Source organism: Eumetopias jubatus, unplaced genomic scaffold, assembly GCF_037043125.1.
Source record: "Eumetopias jubatus isolate StellerSeaLion01/CBP00866 unplaced genomic scaffold, mEumJub1_p1.0 scaffold_11, whole genome shotgun sequence".
NCBI classification, from domain to species: domain Eukaryota; kingdom Metazoa; phylum Chordata; class Mammalia; order Carnivora; family Otariidae; genus Eumetopias; species Eumetopias jubatus.
The window spans coordinates 127,105,450-127,122,393 of record NW_028274817.1 but is presented as its reverse complement, the minus strand read 5'-3'; the positions used below and the strand labels follow the sequence as shown (position 1 = coordinate 127,122,393).

The 16,944-nt window shown below is 60.5% G+C and overlaps 2 protein-coding genes across 4 annotated transcripts in view; one reads left to right on the top strand and one right to left on the bottom strand.

Annotated features, from left to right (window-relative positions):
• Positions 1-47: 47 nt before the first annotated feature.
• On the bottom strand, positions 48-11,919 carry GTPBP6 (GTP binding protein 6). Of its 3 annotated transcripts, none has more exons than XM_028115023.2 (10): positions 11,554-11,919; positions 7,930-8,067; positions 7,259-7,329; positions 6,972-7,102; positions 6,550-6,620; positions 5,553-5,711; positions 3,208-3,416; positions 1,336-1,484; positions 695-847; positions 48-384 (listed from the first exon to the last, which is right to left on the bottom strand). In XM_028115023.2, the coding sequence occupies exons 1-10, from the start codon at positions 11,900-11,902 to the stop codon at positions 261-263; spliced, it is 1,554 nt and encodes a 517-aa protein (XP_027970824.2). In that variant the 5' UTR covers positions 11,903-11,919; the 3' UTR covers positions 48-260. The 3 variants fall into 3 exon arrangements, with proteins under 3 accessions (XP_027970824.2, XP_027970825.2, XP_027970826.2); XM_028115024.2 differs by having other exon boundaries at positions 6,972-7,099; XM_028115025.2 differs by lacking the exon at positions 48-384 and having other exon boundaries at positions 760-847; positions 1,289-1,484.
• Positions 11,920-11,922: 3 nt separating this feature from the next.
• Positions 11,923-16,944, top strand: part of LOC114218064 (cohesin subunit SA-2-like) — a 56,095-nt gene continuing 51,073 nt past the window's right edge. Inside the window, exon 1 of the mRNA XM_088028588.1 lies at positions 11,923-12,099. Within this exon, the coding sequence (XP_087884714.1) occupies positions 11,923-12,099 (177 nt within the window). The remainder of the gene's footprint in view (positions 12,100-16,944) is intronic.

Genomic DNA, 16,944 nt, shown 5'->3' with positions numbered 1-16,944 from the left:
ACACACGGAAGAAGCTGGAAGACTGGTTTACAAACATGAGCAGAGCTCTGAATATCTTGTAGCCGAAACCCCGCGGGAGGGACGTCAGCTCTCACGAGACATGCACGATCCCCCAGGGGCCAGAACCGCTCAGTCCATCCGCCTGCAACCTGAGCTTTGACTTCCAGGCACAGGAGGCAGCCACCAGCCCTTCCACCCAGAGCAGCCACGGAGGGGACGGCGGCCACTTCAGCGGACGGCTGAACTCACACAGTGTCCACTCACTCGGGGAAGAGCTTCCTGAACTTGCCGTAGGCGGAGCTGCTGATGACGACCCTGACGTCGGCCACGCCGGCCTCGGGAATCACGTCCACCTCCTGCACCGTGGCCTCCCGATGCAGCCAGCTGAGGACGTGAGGAAGGGCAGCATTCTGTAAGGACGTGTTCGCAGGAACTGTTTCCCCCAGGGAGCTCCGCCCCCGAGCCCGCACACGACCTTGTCGTCACTGCCCACGGCCCGGGAACGCCTGGCACGCCAACAGCCGGCCGGCGCCCGCACGTGGGGTAATTAACCCAGATTCACGGCAACTCAGAAACGACGCGGCCCCTCTGTGTGCTGGCGCCTTGCCTGTTCCGCTGCCTTTCCCGCACCTGCACACCCTGCATGGCCACAGCAGGCCACGGCCACGGCCCCCGCCGGGCCAGCCCCACGCACCTCAGCTGCGTGCCCGCCAGCCGGACCCGGAGAGTGAGGACCTGTCTTCCCGTGGCTCTCAGAATGGCATCTTCCAGCCGGGCTTTCAGCTCCGGGAGCCCGTGCCCCAGGAGAGCGGACACGGTGACGGCCTGTGGTCCCGCCGGGCTATACCTGTGTGGGGGCAGCCAGCAGACCCTGCTCAGCCTCAGGAAGATGGAGCGAGGGTCCCCCAGGGGCCCCCGCCCACGGGCCCCCACTGTGACCCCCTCCGTGTGTGTCAGGAGAGGATGCGGCCCCGTCGGACAGGAACACAGAGGAAACCATGATGAGGGTGCAGTGAGATATGGGGTCCGTGCGGGCGAGGGGGCTCAAAACAAACCACCCCAACATATGCTGCTCTGGTGGCCTGCTGAATCTTGTGAGTTACAGCCCTTCACAGCAGGCAGGTGGGGGGAAGGGTGCTCTACCTCCCCTTTTCTTCCTGAGAGCAGGGGAGGACGCGCCACGGGAGGACGCGCCACGGGAAGCCGCCTCCAGCGCCTGGATGACAGCAGCCTGCTGCTACCAGCCACGTCGAGGCCCCTGTCACACAGGTGCATCACCGGTACTCGCCAGAAATGAGGCTCCAAGGTCATGGGGCAGTGGGCGGGGCCCCTCACCCGGGAACCAGGTCCACCTTGTTATGAACTTCCAGCACGGAGTCCAGGAGTGGGGCAGGCAGGTGTAGGCCATGCAGGGTGGACAGAACGCTGGCTTTCTGCAGCTCCGTCTCCGGGTGGCTCACGTCTCTCACGTGGACGATCAGATCCTGAGGAACAGAAAAGCCACGTGGTGGGGACGAGGATGGGACGGGACACTGGTCCTCAACCCCCCCCCACGGGAGGACCCGCCCAGACGGGGGCTCTGATGGGCACTGCACGCGCGGGTGGGAGTGGGGCGGCGTCCCGTGCGGTCCGCGGTGCCGGTGGAGGTGCGTGGGACCTGGGGGTGGGCGCTCCCTGAGACCAGAGCGGGCCCGTGGCTCACCCAGTGCCCCTTGCGCGGGGTCTCGCCCCGGCCAGGCCACTCCCCTATACCTAACCCAGGGCCTTGGGCATCTCACACGTCTCAAACTGACACACACCTGCACACTCGCTGTGAACCTTCCAGAGCCTGAGTTACTCTGAATTTTAAAGAATTGTTTTTGCCTGGTTTTAAGTGGTTTACAGGTAGGGGTCTGACGCAGAATTGGGAAAAATGCAGAACAGAAAAAGAGCAAGAAGTGCCTGTAATTCTGCCCCTGCAAACAGAGGGGCCACTTTACATTCCAGGATGTTCGCTTCCAGGTTTTAGATGCACTTAACATTAAGACAAAGATAAGCATTTTATTCCAGAAACACTTGTTTTGGGAAATGCGGACCGTGAGGTGGTGCGCTCTTCTGACTACGCTCCTGGTCTAGAGTCTCCCGGCTCCTCCTTTCCGTCCTGGGACAGCCTCCACGACACGTGTTACATTCGTCTGTCACCTCTCCTTGGGCCCTCTGAACCCGGACCGTGTGGAGCACCGTGTGGGCATTTGCGGGACGCCCTTCAGTTGGGGTTTCTCTGGTTGTTTCCTTGTGTTGACACTAGGTTTGGGGTTTGGGCGGAAGGCCCAAGAGAATGTGCCCTTCAATCACATCACCCCAAAGCTGCACACAAAGGCTGACCTGAGGGCCAGGGGTCAGCTGTGACAGGTCTCCCCGCAGAGCGGCTCCACCTCCTTCCGGAATTAGTCTTAGAAGAGGTCACTAGGCAGGGCTCGCTCTCACGGTAAGTTAGGGCGCCAGCTTCCTGACGGGGTGGAATGTGAGTCCCCAGGGCCGTGTCACGTATGAGGAGACCTGGCGTCTGCGTTGTGTTGTGTTGTGTATGAAGACAACCCAGGCCACAGCGCTGTGTCATGTATTATGATGGCATCCGGCCCCCATGCTGTATTATATGCGAGGGGACCTGGTCCTCGGGCTGTATCGTGTGAGGGGACCTGGTTCCTGGGGTCACATTGTGAACGAGGGGAATCCAGTCCTCGGGTTTTATCATGTGTCAGGGGGCCCGGTCCCCAGGTTGTGTCGTGTATGAGGGCATCTGGCCCCCACGTTGTGTCATGAGTGAGGGGATCCAGCCCTCATGTTGCGTTAGGTGTGAGGGGACCCGGGCCCCAAGGTTCTGTCACGTGTGAGGAAGCCTAGTCCCCGGGCTGTGTCATGTGTGAGAGGGCCCGGTCCCTGGGTTGTGTCCTGTGAGGGGACCCGGTCCCTGGGTTGTGTCATGCGCGAGGGGATCCAGCAGCCATCATGTTGTGTCATGTGTGAGAGAGCCTGGTCCCCATGTCGTATCAGGTATGAGGGGACCTGGTCCCCAGGGCTGTGTCATGAATGAGGGGACCCAGTCCCCAGCTTGTTTCATGTGCGAGGGGATCTGGTCCCCAGGGTTGTGTTGTGTCTGAGGGGAACCAGTCCCAGGTTATTCAGGTGATTTCAGTAACTCAGCCCCCGGGATCATCGCACACTCACCGAATGAGCCACGTCTTCCAGGGTAGCGGAGAAGGACTCAATCAGGCTGTGGGGCAGCTCGGAGAGGAAGCCGATGGTGTCCATGTAAATGACAGCCATGCGGGAGGGCAGCCACCCAGCATGGGCTGTGACGTCCAGTGTCGCAAACAGCTGATCCCGGGGCTGGACGGCATCATCGCCTGTCAGGGCCTTAATCAGCGTGGTTTTTCCTGGAAGGTGGGTCACAGGGGACACACTGCATGAAAGGGGCCCTCACACGTGCCCCATGGTCTACTGCTGCACCACGGGCGGCTCCACGTCCGAGCCACATGCCTCTCGCAGAGGGGGTGGCCAAGATTTGTAGGATCTCTGAGCTCCTAGGTCTCTGTAGGACCCTTAGGATGCCTTATGTGGGCAACAGGAAGATGCTGCTATGCCTCTCGTGCACGCGGGTCAAGAGGGCCAGGGCCTGGGGTATGAGGGCCTACTTACAGGAGAGTGATGGTGTAGACCGGGTGGTGATGTGTGTGAATGTGAGGGGAGGGGATGGGTATCCGTGCAGATGAGGGTAATGGTGTAGACAGGGTGGTCATTATTTGTACGTGTGAGTGACACGGGATTGGCATTTACGTAGACGAGGCAGGTGCTTCGTTTGCCCAAGATGCAATGGGGATCTATATAGAGAAAAGCGATGGTGTAGACAGGGGTGATGGTGGAGTAGGAATTTCTGTGCTGTGTGTGGGAGGGGGCTCGGTATCTGCGTAGATGGGCGTGATGGTGGAGTGAGATGCGTGTGTGTGTGGGGGCTGGGCATCTGTGTAGACGAGGGTGATGGTGGAGTGGGGGTGCGTGTGCTATGTGGGGGGGGTTGGCGTCTGTGTAGATGGGGTGATGGTGGAGTGGGGGTGCGTGTGCTGTGTGAGGGGTTTGGGCGTCTGTGTAGACGGGGTGATGGTGTAGTGGGGGTGCGTGTGCTGTGAGGGGTTTGGGCGTCTGTGTAGACGGGGTGATGGTGGAGTGGGGTGCATGTGCTGTGAGGGGTGTGGGTCTGTGTAGACGGGGTAATGGTGGAGTGGGGGTGCGTGTGCTGTGTGAGGGGTTTGGGCGTCTGTGTAGACGGGGTGATGGTGGAGTGGGGTGCGTGTGCTGTGAGGGGTGTGGGTCTGTGTAGACGGGGTGATGGTGGAGTGGGGTGCATGTGCTGTGTGAGGGGGGCGGGGCGTCTGTGTAGACGGGGTGATGGTGTTGATGGCAGTGTGAAGGTGTAGGCAGTCAGGAGCTGTGTGTTTGTGATGCCCCCAGAGGATGTCCCCTCCACAGCCTTCCTGACAAAAAGGACCTGCGTCTGCACCCAAGCCCCGTGTTCAGTGGGGTAGTCACCCAGTCCTGGGCTAGTCCATGTGGATTACCAGCGGCCCCTGCTTCGGCCTGCTCCGAAGGTGAATCTGGAGGGGATTATCCCGCCGGGGGTGACCTGGCACCGCTGGATGACAGGTGCCAGGACACGGATTCCTCCTGTTCTCGTCCGTGCTGGCTGAGCCGCGGGGATCCCGCTAGACCCAGGTGTAATCCCCGTCAGCCAAGGACAAAGCCCCCGTCCTCACCGCCGGACACGCCACGCGGTATTCTGTATTTCCCACCAGCTGTGGGCTGTATGTACACAGACCGGATTCTCTAACACCTAGGTGTACCCCCAGCTTTCCGTTCCAGGTTTTGTGGGACGTTCCCTCCCTCCTTTGGACACGGACCGCCAGCGCCTCGAGGACAGGGAGCCGGTCGCGTCACGTTGGTTTTCGGAGCAGACACAGGGGGACTGCACCTTACGGTGGCACATGCTTGTGGAGTGAATCTCGATGGTGAAGAAGTGAGCCTACCGTGCCTTCCCTTCACGGGAGGGTACCCGTGAGCTCAGGGCTTCAGCAGGAAGGACACCCAGGAGTCTGCATGCTGCATACGATCACGCTAACCGCACATGCGAAGCTGAACCTTGAAATGCACCGTGAAGTCTTACCGGACACAACCTGAATTGTTTTTTATTCTTCTACGGACCAGTCTTCCGTAAACGAGCTTAAAAACGTCAGACTGTTTTCCATCTCTGAGTGGGAAGAGCACCGGTGGAGTCCAGTCCACCGTCCAGCGCTTGACAACCACACTAGGGACTTGACAGGGTACCGGCCGTGGGCACCGTGACAGCCCGGGGATAGCAGCCACGCTCTCCACCTGTTCTCGTCATCTGTCGGCCCTCTGAGTACCACGGTCTTGTTGCTTTTGCAAGCGGTCTCTCCCCAAAGACACTAGCCCAACACTGGGATACTGGGGGGAACGGGACAGTGGACCCCACTTCTCGCGCCCGGAAGTGCTCTCACCGCAGTTTGTGTATCCCACCACAGAGATCACAGGAAAGTCCTGCCGCCTCCGCTGCTTCCCCAGGACACGCCTTTTCTTCCTCAGTCTCTCCAGGGCCTTCCGAATCTTGATCTCCTTTTCCTTCAAGAGGCGCTGCTGCACCTGCATGAAAGATTCTCCTAAAAACACCCAAGATAGCGAGTCAGCGGGCAGGTGTGGCAGAAAAGATGTCAGGGCAGAGTGCGCCCCAGAGAGGGGTGTGGACAGACACCCTCTCGCCGGGACCCTCCTGTTCTCCCACAAGGCTGCTGCCTCAACGCCTTCCCACCTACAAGACGGCTCTGCCCAGCACAAGGTGGCCTCACCCGCGGCCTTCTGCCCCTGAGGTCAGGTGGGCTCCCCTTTTTTCGGGAGCAAGGGGCAGCCTCAGAAGGACAGCCGCCTGATATCCACAGCCCACTGAAAGACACATCCACATCCTGACCCCCAGGACCGGTGAGCAGGACCTCATTTTGGAATAGGGTCTCGGCACCTATAACTGGTCAAGGATTTGAGATGAGATCACCCTAGGTGAGGGCAGCCCTAAATCCAAAGACAAACGTCTGTAGAACAGACAGAAGGAGTCACAGAGGAGAAGCCACGTGAGGACGGAGCCAGAGACGGGAGGGACGCGGCCACAAACCCAGGGACGCCCGGAGACCCAGAAGCTGGATGAGGCAGCAAGGACCTTGAGCCTCTGGAGGGAGCACGGTCCTGCCCCGCCTGGATCTCAGCAACCCTGCCCCGCCTGGATCTCAGACTCCAGTCTCCAGAGTGGTCTTTAAAGCCCTGGTTTGTGGTCTTTTGTTACGGGTGCCCCAGGAGACCACCTAGATACCTTAGCTTGTTTGAACGTGACCACATACGAGGCCCACATGCGGCCCTTGCCCCACTGGGATCTTTCCACAACGTCCTCTTCCCAGGGGTAGCTGCTGTGACATTACCCCCTCCCTTTAGCACCCCTTGACCTCACGTTACCTGACCCCATGATGTAGCGCGAGCCCCCTCCTCGTCCATCCGGGTGGGCAATGCTCCTTTTCAGGTGGGATCTGCCGTGGAAAGGGGGCATCTCAGCAGACACACATGTCCATGCAGTGACAGCAGAGCAGGTGCCAACACAGACAAGTGAGGGTGAGAACTCTGGGTGGAGAGAGCAAGGCGGGGTGGTCTTCCCTCCCACCTGGGCCATCTTCACCATGGGTGGAGGGTCCCACAGTGGGGTGACGTGCCCTGGCAGGCATGCTGCTGGGACATGGCACCGGACAAGCCAAGCTGTCCAGGAGGGCGTGGCCAGCCCTGCATTCCGTCTTCACTACGCTCCGGGTGATGGCGAAGTCAAACACACAACTGCGAGAAGAGGCTCTGCTGTCGGCTGTGACAGCTGGTGGTGTGCCAAGTACCTGAGAAGGGGGAGCTCGGCCAGGGCCACCTGCAGCCGTGCTTCTCTGGTCCGGGCATTGCAGCGGAAAATGTGAAGGACAACCGTGAATCGGTCGAACACCTGCACGCCCCAGGTGGCTTCCAGGTCCTTCTGGAAAGGGAGGGAGAGGGAGTGAGTGAAGGCATCTGCAGTGGTACCTCGGGTGAGGGGGCGGCTGTGACACTGTCCGCAATCCCCTATCCTCAGCTGTCCCGTCCCAGCGGGATGCTGACCCCACTCCCCCAGCCCATCGAGACTCCCAAATACCTTGGTGGGCGTGGCCAGCCTCTCTACATTCAGGAAGACCGCTGTGATTTCTGGCGACCCTCTGATCTTCTCTGGGGAGAAGAGAAGGTCCCCTCAGATGTCTGTGCTCCGTGGAGTCCGTCGTGGGACTGACCCTCAGCTTTGGTTGGCTGTGCCCAGGACGCCCTCAACCCTCTGTGCGCATATTAGGGAAGTCGGGTGTGCCGGACAGGGGTCTAGGGGAGGACTGGGGTCCACCTGCAGGGGTGTGGGTCTTGCAGACACATGGCGGTCGCACAACCCCACAGGGACTGAACGGGGCTAAGACCCGGGCTGACACGGACGGGCAGCGCGCACCCCTCTGGGCGTATCTGCAGGGCTCAGCTTGCTGATCTCTATGGTGAGCTGATGTCAGTTGGGGCTGGAGACCCTTGGGGGGTCTGTGGAAGGCTGGGTTCACACCCAACGCGCTGTCTGGAAAGGGAGCTGGACTGGGGGCCTCGGGGACGGTTTCCACCCTACTCCTAACTGCCGATGGCACCACGGGGCACAGTGCAAGTTGTCAGAGGCGCACGGTGGGCCTGTCAATGTCTGATCCAAGTTCCCATGAGGCCGCCTCTACCCAGCCCAGATGGAGAGCCCGACTCTTGCTCTGTTTCTCTCAGGAGGAAGGGAGGGGCACGGGGACCCACCTGCCAGGTGCTCTAAGGTCCCTCTGCCGAAGATGAGCTTCCCATCTGGTGTTTTGGTGGGTACCACCATCCTGTCCGCCACCGACCAGCCATCCAGTGTGTGGACCAGTGCTTCTGCCTCCGCCACCTGCCACTCAGCTTTGGGGAGACACAGGGCCAGGGTGAGGGACGTGTCCCCGTGGGCTCAGCCCCGGGCCCCATCCAGCCCTGGCCCGTGTCCCTTGGCTGGGATGGCTTCCTACAGTGTGTGCAGAGGTCGTGAGACAGCACCCAGGGACACAGCTCTGCTGTTCCAGGGCATAGACTGCGAGAAGGGGAGGACAAGGCCAGGGGGACGCGACGACGGGCCCTCCTTACATGGGAACTGGGGGCTTGGCAGCCAACGGGAGGTCTGGTCTGGAACGCTGCCAGGACAGTGTATGATGCGCAGCCCCTGCTCAAGGCCCCAGCCCCCCACGCCCTCAGCTCCTGTGACCAGACCCTCTCTGGGACTCCGCCCACCGTCTGGGATGCTCCTGGACCCTTCCCCAGGCCCCCTCCTGCACAGGGCCGGCATGTAGGCCCCACGCGTCATCCTGTCTGTCCAGGGTGGCTGCGATCTTTCTTGTGCTGCATTGGCACCGGGCTCTGGGGATACCCACTCCTTGCCCACAGTGGCTCACGGCCCACCCTGCAGGGAATGCGGCATGTTCCCTGGGCCCTCAGGGGCTGCCACGCAAGATGTGCTGTCTGCTGGGTCATGACAGACCATGGGGGCCACTCTGAGACACTGCGCTGTCCCGAGTGCCCCACGAGGCTGCCCCCCACCGCTGCGGCACGATGTCACAGAGGAGCCGTCACATCTGCACAGAGCACCCCCTGCTGCATTATCCCCACTCCAGCGACCAGGTGCTGCGGTCTTTAGGCCAGCCTTGCTGAGCAGTGGCAAACCTTAGGTGCCTGAATAGTCTGCAGAGCTCAGGCACAGGGAGGAAACTGAGGCTAGGAGGGGATGCTAACGACAAGGCTCGTAGGGATCCGAAGCCACGGGGAGAGGCCCCAAGCTCTGCTTGGTGGGAGACGGGGTGCCCCATCCTCTGGGCTGAGAGGAGGCACAGTGTCCTCACTTTGACTCCTGATGGGCCTCGCGGGTCCTCCTCACCTCCACCCTTGCGGTCGCTCAGGTCAGGTGCACGGGGCCACCCCTCGACTTCCCTCCTTCAACGTCACGTGTAGGCCATCAGCAAACCCCACAGACGCTGTCGTTCCTGACCTCCATGGGGGGGGCCACATCCCCCAGCTCCATCGTGGATCACCGTGAGGCTTCCCACAACACCCTGCTGGGGTCGTGAGCCTTCCCCACGAGCTGGGGGTGTGGTCAAAATGCCATGTGGAACCCCCCACCCCTAGGGCTGGGTACCCACTTGGTGGGAGTGAACACTGAGAAACACTGTGGAGTCCACAGTTCAGAGACACGGGCTCACTCATGACTGGGACTATGGAACGCGTCCCCCTGCCCACCTCACCACCACAGCATCAAGGGCCCCTGGATGGCAGCATCTATTGCCCGGTGCCTTATGCCCAGCCGTTAGGCAGAAATTACAGGACCCAGAGCAGCATCAGAACCCGAGACCAACACAGAGGGGACACTGGATTTGTCAGACCAGGAGTTGAATATGACTATAGGACCCCTGGGTGGCTCAGTCGGTGAAGCGTCCGCCTTAGGCTCATGTCATGGTCCCAGGGTCCTAGGATTGAATCCCATGTCGGGCTCCCTGCTCAGCGGGAAGTCTGCTTCTCCTTCTTCCTCTGCCCCTCCCCCCGCTTGTGCACGTGCTCTCTCTCTCTCAAATAAATAAATCTTTAAAAAAACGCAAACGACTACGATTCACATGGTATGGGCTCTGACGGATAAAGTCGAAAGCACGCAAGGACAGATGGGCAGTGTAAGCAGACAGATGGGAACCCTAAGAAAGAACGGAACACAAACGCTAGCGGTCAGGAACACTCTAATGGAAGTGAAAAATTCCTCTGATGGGCTTCTGAGTGGGCCGGGCAAGGTCGAGGCACGGGCCTGTCAGCGTGAAGACAGGGCGAGAGTGACAATCACAAACGTCTGCCGTGGGAACGATGTTGTCGAGAGAGTGGAGAGCCAGGCCACGGACTTGGAGTGAAGCCTTTGTAAAACATCTGAGAAAGGACTGTTATCCACAAAGTGCGCAGAACGCTTGAGGCTCAGCGATAAGGAAAGAACTTGATGACACAATGGTCTGGAGAGCCAACACACATCTCACAGAACACACGGGGACTGCAAACACTAGGAAGGGATGCTCCGCGCCATCGCTCCTCGGGGAAATACGTGCAGATTTCAACAGAGCCCGGTAGGCACCATGAGACTGGCCCCAAATGCGCCATGTGGACAGCACCTAATGCTGGCGAGGATACGGAGCAACAAACAAGGTTTGTTCGTGGTTGCTGATGGCAATGCAAAACGGTGCAGCCCCTCGGGAAGCAGTCTGCTGATATCTATCTATCCATTTGACAGAGACAAACAGAGAGCGAGTGAGCGTGAGCACGAACAGGAGCAGAGGGAGAAGCAGGCTCCCTCCCTACTGAGCAGGGAGCGCGACCCGGGTCCCGGGATCACGACCTGAGCCCAAGGCAGACACTTCACCGACTGAGCCACCAGGCGCCCAGACAACAGGTTATCGTCGGCCCTGACACAAGTGAGCTGTCAAGCCACACAAGGGCACGCCGGAACCTTAGATGCACGTTACTGGGTGAAAGGAGCCAGTCGGCAAAGGCCGCAGAGTGCACGATTCTCACTAAGACATTCCGGAAAAGGCAAGACACAGGGGGGTGGGGCTGCTTCCAGCGGCCCAGGGCAGGTTTGGGGGATTGGAGGGGTGGGGTTTCATTGGGGCCCTCGGCGCCCCGCCCCTCTGAGCCCTCGCCCTGAGCCCCTGTCCCCGAAACCCCGCCCCGGGCAGCCCCGCCTCCGAGTCTCCGGCCCCGCCCCCGGCAGCCCCGCCCCCGAGTCTCCGCCGCTGTTGTCCCGCCTCTGAGTCCCCGAAACCCCGCCCCGGGCAGCCCCGCCTCCGAGTCTCCGGCCCCGCCCCCGGCACCCCGCCCCCGAGTCTCCGCCCCGGTAGTCCCGCCTCTGAGTCCCCGAAACCGCCCCCCTCCGAGTCTCCACCCCCGATAGTCCCGCCTCTGAGTCCCCGAAACCCCGCCCCGGGCAGCCCCGCCCCCGAGTCTCCGGCCCCGCCCCGGGCAGCCCCGCCCCCGGCAGCCTCGCCCCTCTGAGCCTCCACCCGCGACAAGCCCTCCTGAGTCCTCGCCGTGAGCACCAGGGCTCGAAGCCCCGTCCCAGAGTTCCACTCTGAACTCCAGCCCTCGGAGTCCCGGGCCTCCTAGTCCCCGCCCCCGACAACCCCGCGTCTGAGCGCCAGCACTCGAGGCCACGCCCCTCCGAGTCTCCGTCCCCCAACAACTCCGCCCCTCTGAGTCCCTGCCCTGAGCGCCTGCACTCGAAACCCCGCCTCTGAGCGCCTGCACTCGAAACCACGCCCTTCCGAGTCTCCGCCCCCGGGAGCCCCGCCACTCACTGTCCCCGGCCCCGCCCGCGGCGCCGCTCCGGATCACCTCGGGTCAGCTGCGGCTTCCCCGGTCCCCGCTTGACCTCGGGGTGGATCAGGCACACGCGCTGGGTCCCCAGTGGCAGCAAAGGGTCCCTCCTCAAAAGTTCCTCCTCCTCCTCTTCCTCCTCCGCATCTTCTGGCTCCTCCTCCTCCTCTCCCGCTCGGCTTCTCGGGCCATCAGCCCGTGGGCGCCGTCCTCCACCTCCTCGCCCCTTGAGGTCCCCGGGGCCAGAGCCGCCGAGCGCGCGGTGGGGGCAGGCCGGCAGCGGCGGCGCAGCTCTCAGAGCCCCGCGGCCGCGAACCACGCGAGAGAGCCAGGCCCCCGGCCTGACGGCGGCCCGCAGGGCCCACATCCCGCGTTCGCCCGCACGCAATGGGGCGGGGCTTCGGGGGCGTGCTCCCGCGCGGGCTCCCCATTGGCCGCCGGGCGTCACGTGCCCGCCGCCCGCTGATTGGCGCGCGCGGTCGCGGGCGGGCGGGGCTTGGGACGCCACCGCCCGGGACGAGCTTCCCTTCGGCGGGGCCTGGTCTCGGCGGAAGCCCGCGCCAGGTAGTTCGGCCAGCGGGACCGGGCGCTTCCCCACGCGCGTCCCTCTCCGGCCTCCGCGCGGGACGGGGGTCTGGTCCTGGGAGTCCATTCCCCTCCCCGGGGGTCCCGAACGCAGCCTTGAGGGTCCGAGGGCTGCCCCGGGGGTCGCACATCCTGCCGTGGGGGTCCGAGTGCTGCCGCGGGCATCCGAATGCTGCCTCAGGCGTCCCGAACCCTGCCGTGGGGGTCCGAGTGCTGCCCCGGGGGTCGCACATCCTGCCGTGGGGGTCCGAGTGCTGCCTCGGGGGTCCCACATCCTAACTTGGGAGTCCGAGCCCATCCCAGGGATCCCGAACTCGGCCTTGCAGGTCCAAATGCCCCCGGGGATCCCATATACTGCTTTGGGGGTGTGAGTGCGGTCCTGGGGATCCCAGACGCTTCCTTGGGGGCATCTGAGCTGTTCGTGGGGGTCCTGAACTCTGCTGTAGGATCTGGAGCCCGGCCGGGGAGTGGGGGCTCCAGAACACTGCTTGGAGATTCTGAATTTAGCCTGGGGGCCGTGAAGTCTGTGTCAGTAGTCCAGATGTGGCACGGGGCTTGCAGGCACCAGGGGTTCAGGCCCTGGGGTTAGAACCAGCCGTGGGTGTCCCAAACTCTGCCTTGGAGATTCTGGTCCGGTCCCAGGGCTTTGAAAGTGTGCGCTGCTAGCCTGGAGTGTGGCTCCAGACTCTGGGTTGTGGGGGAGGGGGACAAGTGGAGCACCAGGGCTTCTGTACCCTGCTGAGGGAGTCCTGTCCCATCCCTGGGGGTCTGGAACCCCGCCTTGGGGGTCCTAGCCAGTCCTTAGGAGTCTGAAAGTTTGCCTGGCAGGTCTGAGTCCATCAGTGCTTCAGGGTTAGGGTTTAGCCGCATGGGTTCCCCAGTCTGCCTTGGGCACGGGATGCTGACTTGGGGCATCCCCGGTGCTGCCCGGGGGTCTGGATCTGGCCTGGGCGGATTCTGAAGTCTGTGCTGGTAGCCTGAGTGTGGCCCTGGGGGCGGGGGGGGGGGGGTCCCAGGACCTCCTTGGCGATCAGAACCTGGATGGTGAAGGTGGTGTGGAGCACGACTGCGCATTCCACCGGGTCCAGCAGAGAGTGAGGGTGGGCTGGTTCCAAAGGAGCGCCCCTCCTGTTCAGACTGTGATCAGTTCTGTTCTCCAGGAAAAATCCCAAACAGCATCCACGTTCCCTGTGATGATGGGACGGCTCCTCGTTCTGACATATGCAGAGGGAGATGGCAGAGTAGTACAGGGGGACGTGGCCCAGGAAAGCAGCTCAGTGGCTCTGTAGGGATGGGTGTGGGGATTAAAAGCAGTGTTGGAGATGGTGTTTTGAGCAGGATCTGTCCTATGCACAGCCCGGACAAATGTGAGCCACTTGAGCAGAATTAAATGGAGATGTAGATCGTTTGTCTTAAAGAAAATGGGCACAGTCAGAATGTGGCCCCCGTGTCACCTGTGAAGCCCTGGACAGGCCATGGTTCCCGGATGCCATTTCCTGGCAGAGGGAAGGAGAGGCAGGATTAAAAGTTGCCATAAGGAATGCCCGAGTGTGTGCGTTCTGGGCGGCGTCTGTTGTTCTGTGGCTGGTCCCCCGGCCCTCCGCTCCGTCACACGGCTCGAGACCGCCAGGCACAGGGAACGTGGATGAGTGCGTCCATGGAAATACCCTGGGTCTTCTGTCCCCGTGAGGGTGTGTTTGGAGGGCCTGGGTCTGAGATGCTGGGGTGGCGCCTGTGTGCAGCGGGAGGCCGGCTGGAGATCACACAGCCGCACGCCGCGGTCCTGTTACGCCACCTGGCGTAAGATGTGGGCAGGTCCCCTCATGCAAGCCCTACCTCCTCCAGAGGAGTGCAGTCCTACTTGGGGGAGAAGAACTGCGGAGCTCACGTTTCCAGGGCTGTGTCTGTTGGGCGCTGGGCTCTCCGCGGCACACACACACACCTCTCCCTGCTCTCCTCCGCTTGCTGTCCTGGCTGGATCCCCTGCGCCGCGCCAGAGCCTGCCTTCCCAGCGGTTTCTAGGGGCGGGTGGGGGAGGGAAGCAGCGAGGATTAACGCTGGATAATGAGGTAATGCATATTTTTTACGGCTTTACTATTGACGGTGTGTCTTATGGCTGCTGAGGGAAGGTAGACGGTTTCCTCCCGAGTAAGTTGGGAATCTACCCACTTACCTTCGTGCAGATGCAGAGCTGTGTGGAGACAGTCCCCCAGCGTCTCCTGTTTATTACACAGCGCAGAAATGGTGCTGGGGCTGTGGGAAGGACGGGGAAGAGAGGTGAAGACAGGTGCCCTGGGGTAGATGCGCTGTGCACGGAACAGGAGCGTGGAGGAAGCACTCGTGTTTGGGCTCAGTTTTCAAAGTATTCCATTGTCTTGATTGTCAAATGTCCGTGGTTTGTAAGATGCGTCGTGGATGGCATGGTCAGAGGCATCCTGAGGTGAGAGACCCCAAACCAAGCACAATGCGTTAGGATCAAGGAGAGCCCGGGTGTATGATTTACCCCTCTGCCTTCGCAGAAATAGACCACCTGCAGATCATGCCTTCTGTAAGCCGAGCCCCTCCCAATTCCTGGGCATTGTCTGGGTTTTCTTGCTTCCTTCCCTCTGCAACACCTGTTTAACCACGTCGAGTGGAAGACGATGTACTTAACGTCCCCCGTGTTTGGAAGCGTGTGTACCTTTGAGAGAGAGGAGTGAGTCGGGGGTGGCTTGCAGATTCCAGGCTTCATGCCGCAATCTGACTTTTCTTGTGTCATAGTGGAAGGTCTGGCCGAGAGGGGGTGAAAGCCGTGTCGGTCTGTGACGGCAGTGGCCAGGACGGTGTGTCGGTAAGTCCTCGTGCCTACGGAGCTCGCAGCCAGCTTTATGCACGCTTGTTACGTGGACCTAACGTGCATGTTTCCCTGTGCCGTGTTCGTGTGGATGAGAACGTGGAGACAAGAACACGGAAGGAAATAGAAGTCACTGATCCTCTGACTGTAGAGACTTTGCTGTATATCCGTCCAGTTTTTTTCCCCCGCTTGGGTAGTGTCTAAACCCAATGTGCGGCTTGAACTCACAACCCTGAGATCAAGGGTGGCGTGCTGTACCAACTGGGCCAGCCAGACGCCCCTCCTGCCCTCTGCATACATACATGCATGCATACATACATACGTGTACATACGTGCTTGCACATATACACATGCGTGCGTGTGTAGATACAGATCCCAAAATTTAATAAAAAAATGGGTTTGTCCTATATCTGTTGTCTTATAACCCTTTAAACTTCAGGGGTACCTGGCCGGCTCAGTCAGTAGAGCACGTGCCTCTTGATCTCAGGGTCGCAAGTTCCAGCCCCACGTTTGGCGTGGAGTCTAGTAAAACAACCAGAAACAAAAACAAAAAGGGAAAAAAAAAATCGAAGCTTGAAATGTATCCTGGGTGTCCTTTGCGTGAGTGTGCATTAGTGTGTGCTGGATGTGTTCCAGTGTGTTCACAGGATGTGATCCACTGCTTGCTTCATAGTTTAGTTTAACAAGAATCCCTTCCTCTACCTGGACTGGTTCCGAGTACGTGGGGGTGTGAGGGCCACGTGGTGAGAGGACTGTTCTCTCGTCGCTCCTGATTTCAGAATGAAGATAATACAAGGCAGCCTGACTCTAATTTGGGGGGTTGCACGTGCACGCCGTGCGGAGGGTTACTCCTCGTGGCCGCAAAACGCACGAGAACCTCCAGAGTCCGTTCTGTAGCCCACGGGTGGGCATGTGGGTGGGGCTGCAGCCCCTTGGGCTCTGCAGTCGTGTGGCCTTAGGGGTGGCGAGTACCTGGCTCAATGCGGGGCGGGGGCGCGTAGCTCCCACCAGAGCTGTGTCCCCGGGACGAGCCCCCTAGTGGCCCTGTTTGCTGCTCACAGGCACAGGTCTTGCTTCTCTGGCTACTCTCAGCCCCCTCGTCCCTTGATCCTACTGCGTCCCCCTCTGCCAGGGACATGATGTGTCCTGTTTTCAGTTTTATTCGTACCTGTGACAGGGAGTCAAGCTCATTCTCTAAACGCTTCATGTGGAATAAACACGTTTCAAGTGTGCAGTTTAACATACGTGTACACCGTGAGACCGTCACCACCGTCAGGGTGATGGCCATGGCTGCCATCCCCCAAATCTCCTAGGCCTTGGTAATTCTGCCTCCCTCATTGTGCGCCCCCACGGCCCCCCACCCGGTCCGATCTGCCCTGTCACTGAACGTGACATTGTGCATTTCCTAGAGTTTTGTATACGTGGACTCGCGCACTGTGGCTTCTTTCTGCTTATCTGCATTTTTGGTCGGGCTTCTTTCACTCAGCGTAATTAAGTATTTGCGCGTTCACCCGCATTGGAATGTCTCCATGGTTCCTTCTTATATTATGCAGTGGCTGTCCCGTCTGTGGGTCGACCGCCCAATTGGTCTGTTTACTGTGCACAGGACATTTGGATTGTTTGTAGGTTTGGTCATTACTGACAAAGCTGCCAGGAACATTCGCACACAAGGCTTCGTGTGGAAATATGCCTTTGTTTCTCTCAGGTAGACGCAGTGGCTGGTACATGTACATTTAACAGTTTACGAGACCGCCAAGCTGCTTCCCCAAGTGGTTGGACCGTTTCACATTCCTGTTGGCAGGTAGGAGAGTTCCTGCCACCCCCCGCCCCCCACCCCCAGCACCTGTCAGCATGTTGGATCTTAGCCGTCCCAGTGGTGGTGGTTTCATTCTGCATCTGCCTAGTGCCTAATGACCTGAGCATCTCTCCATGTGCTTACCGTCCCATCTGTGTATATTTTCTGGTGAGGACTCTGTTGGAATCTTTTGCGC

What these genes read in the sequence shown, in the direction of transcription:
- GTPBP6 (XM_028115023.2), bottom strand. Translation starts at nt 11,902, where the DNA reads ATGTGGGCCCTGCGGGCCGCCGTCAGGCCGGGGGCCTGGCTCTCTCGC. An exon ending in GAAGCCGCAGCTGACCCGAG is followed by an intron (nt 8,068 to 11,553) that starts GTGATCCGGAGC and finishes GTCTCCCCAAAG; the next exon opens with CTGAGTGGCAGGTGGCGGAG. An exon ending in GCGCTACATCATGGGGTCAG is followed by an intron (nt 5,712 to 6,549) that starts GTAACGTGAGGT and finishes GGGTGTTTTTAG; the next exon opens with GAGAATCTTTCATGCAGGTG.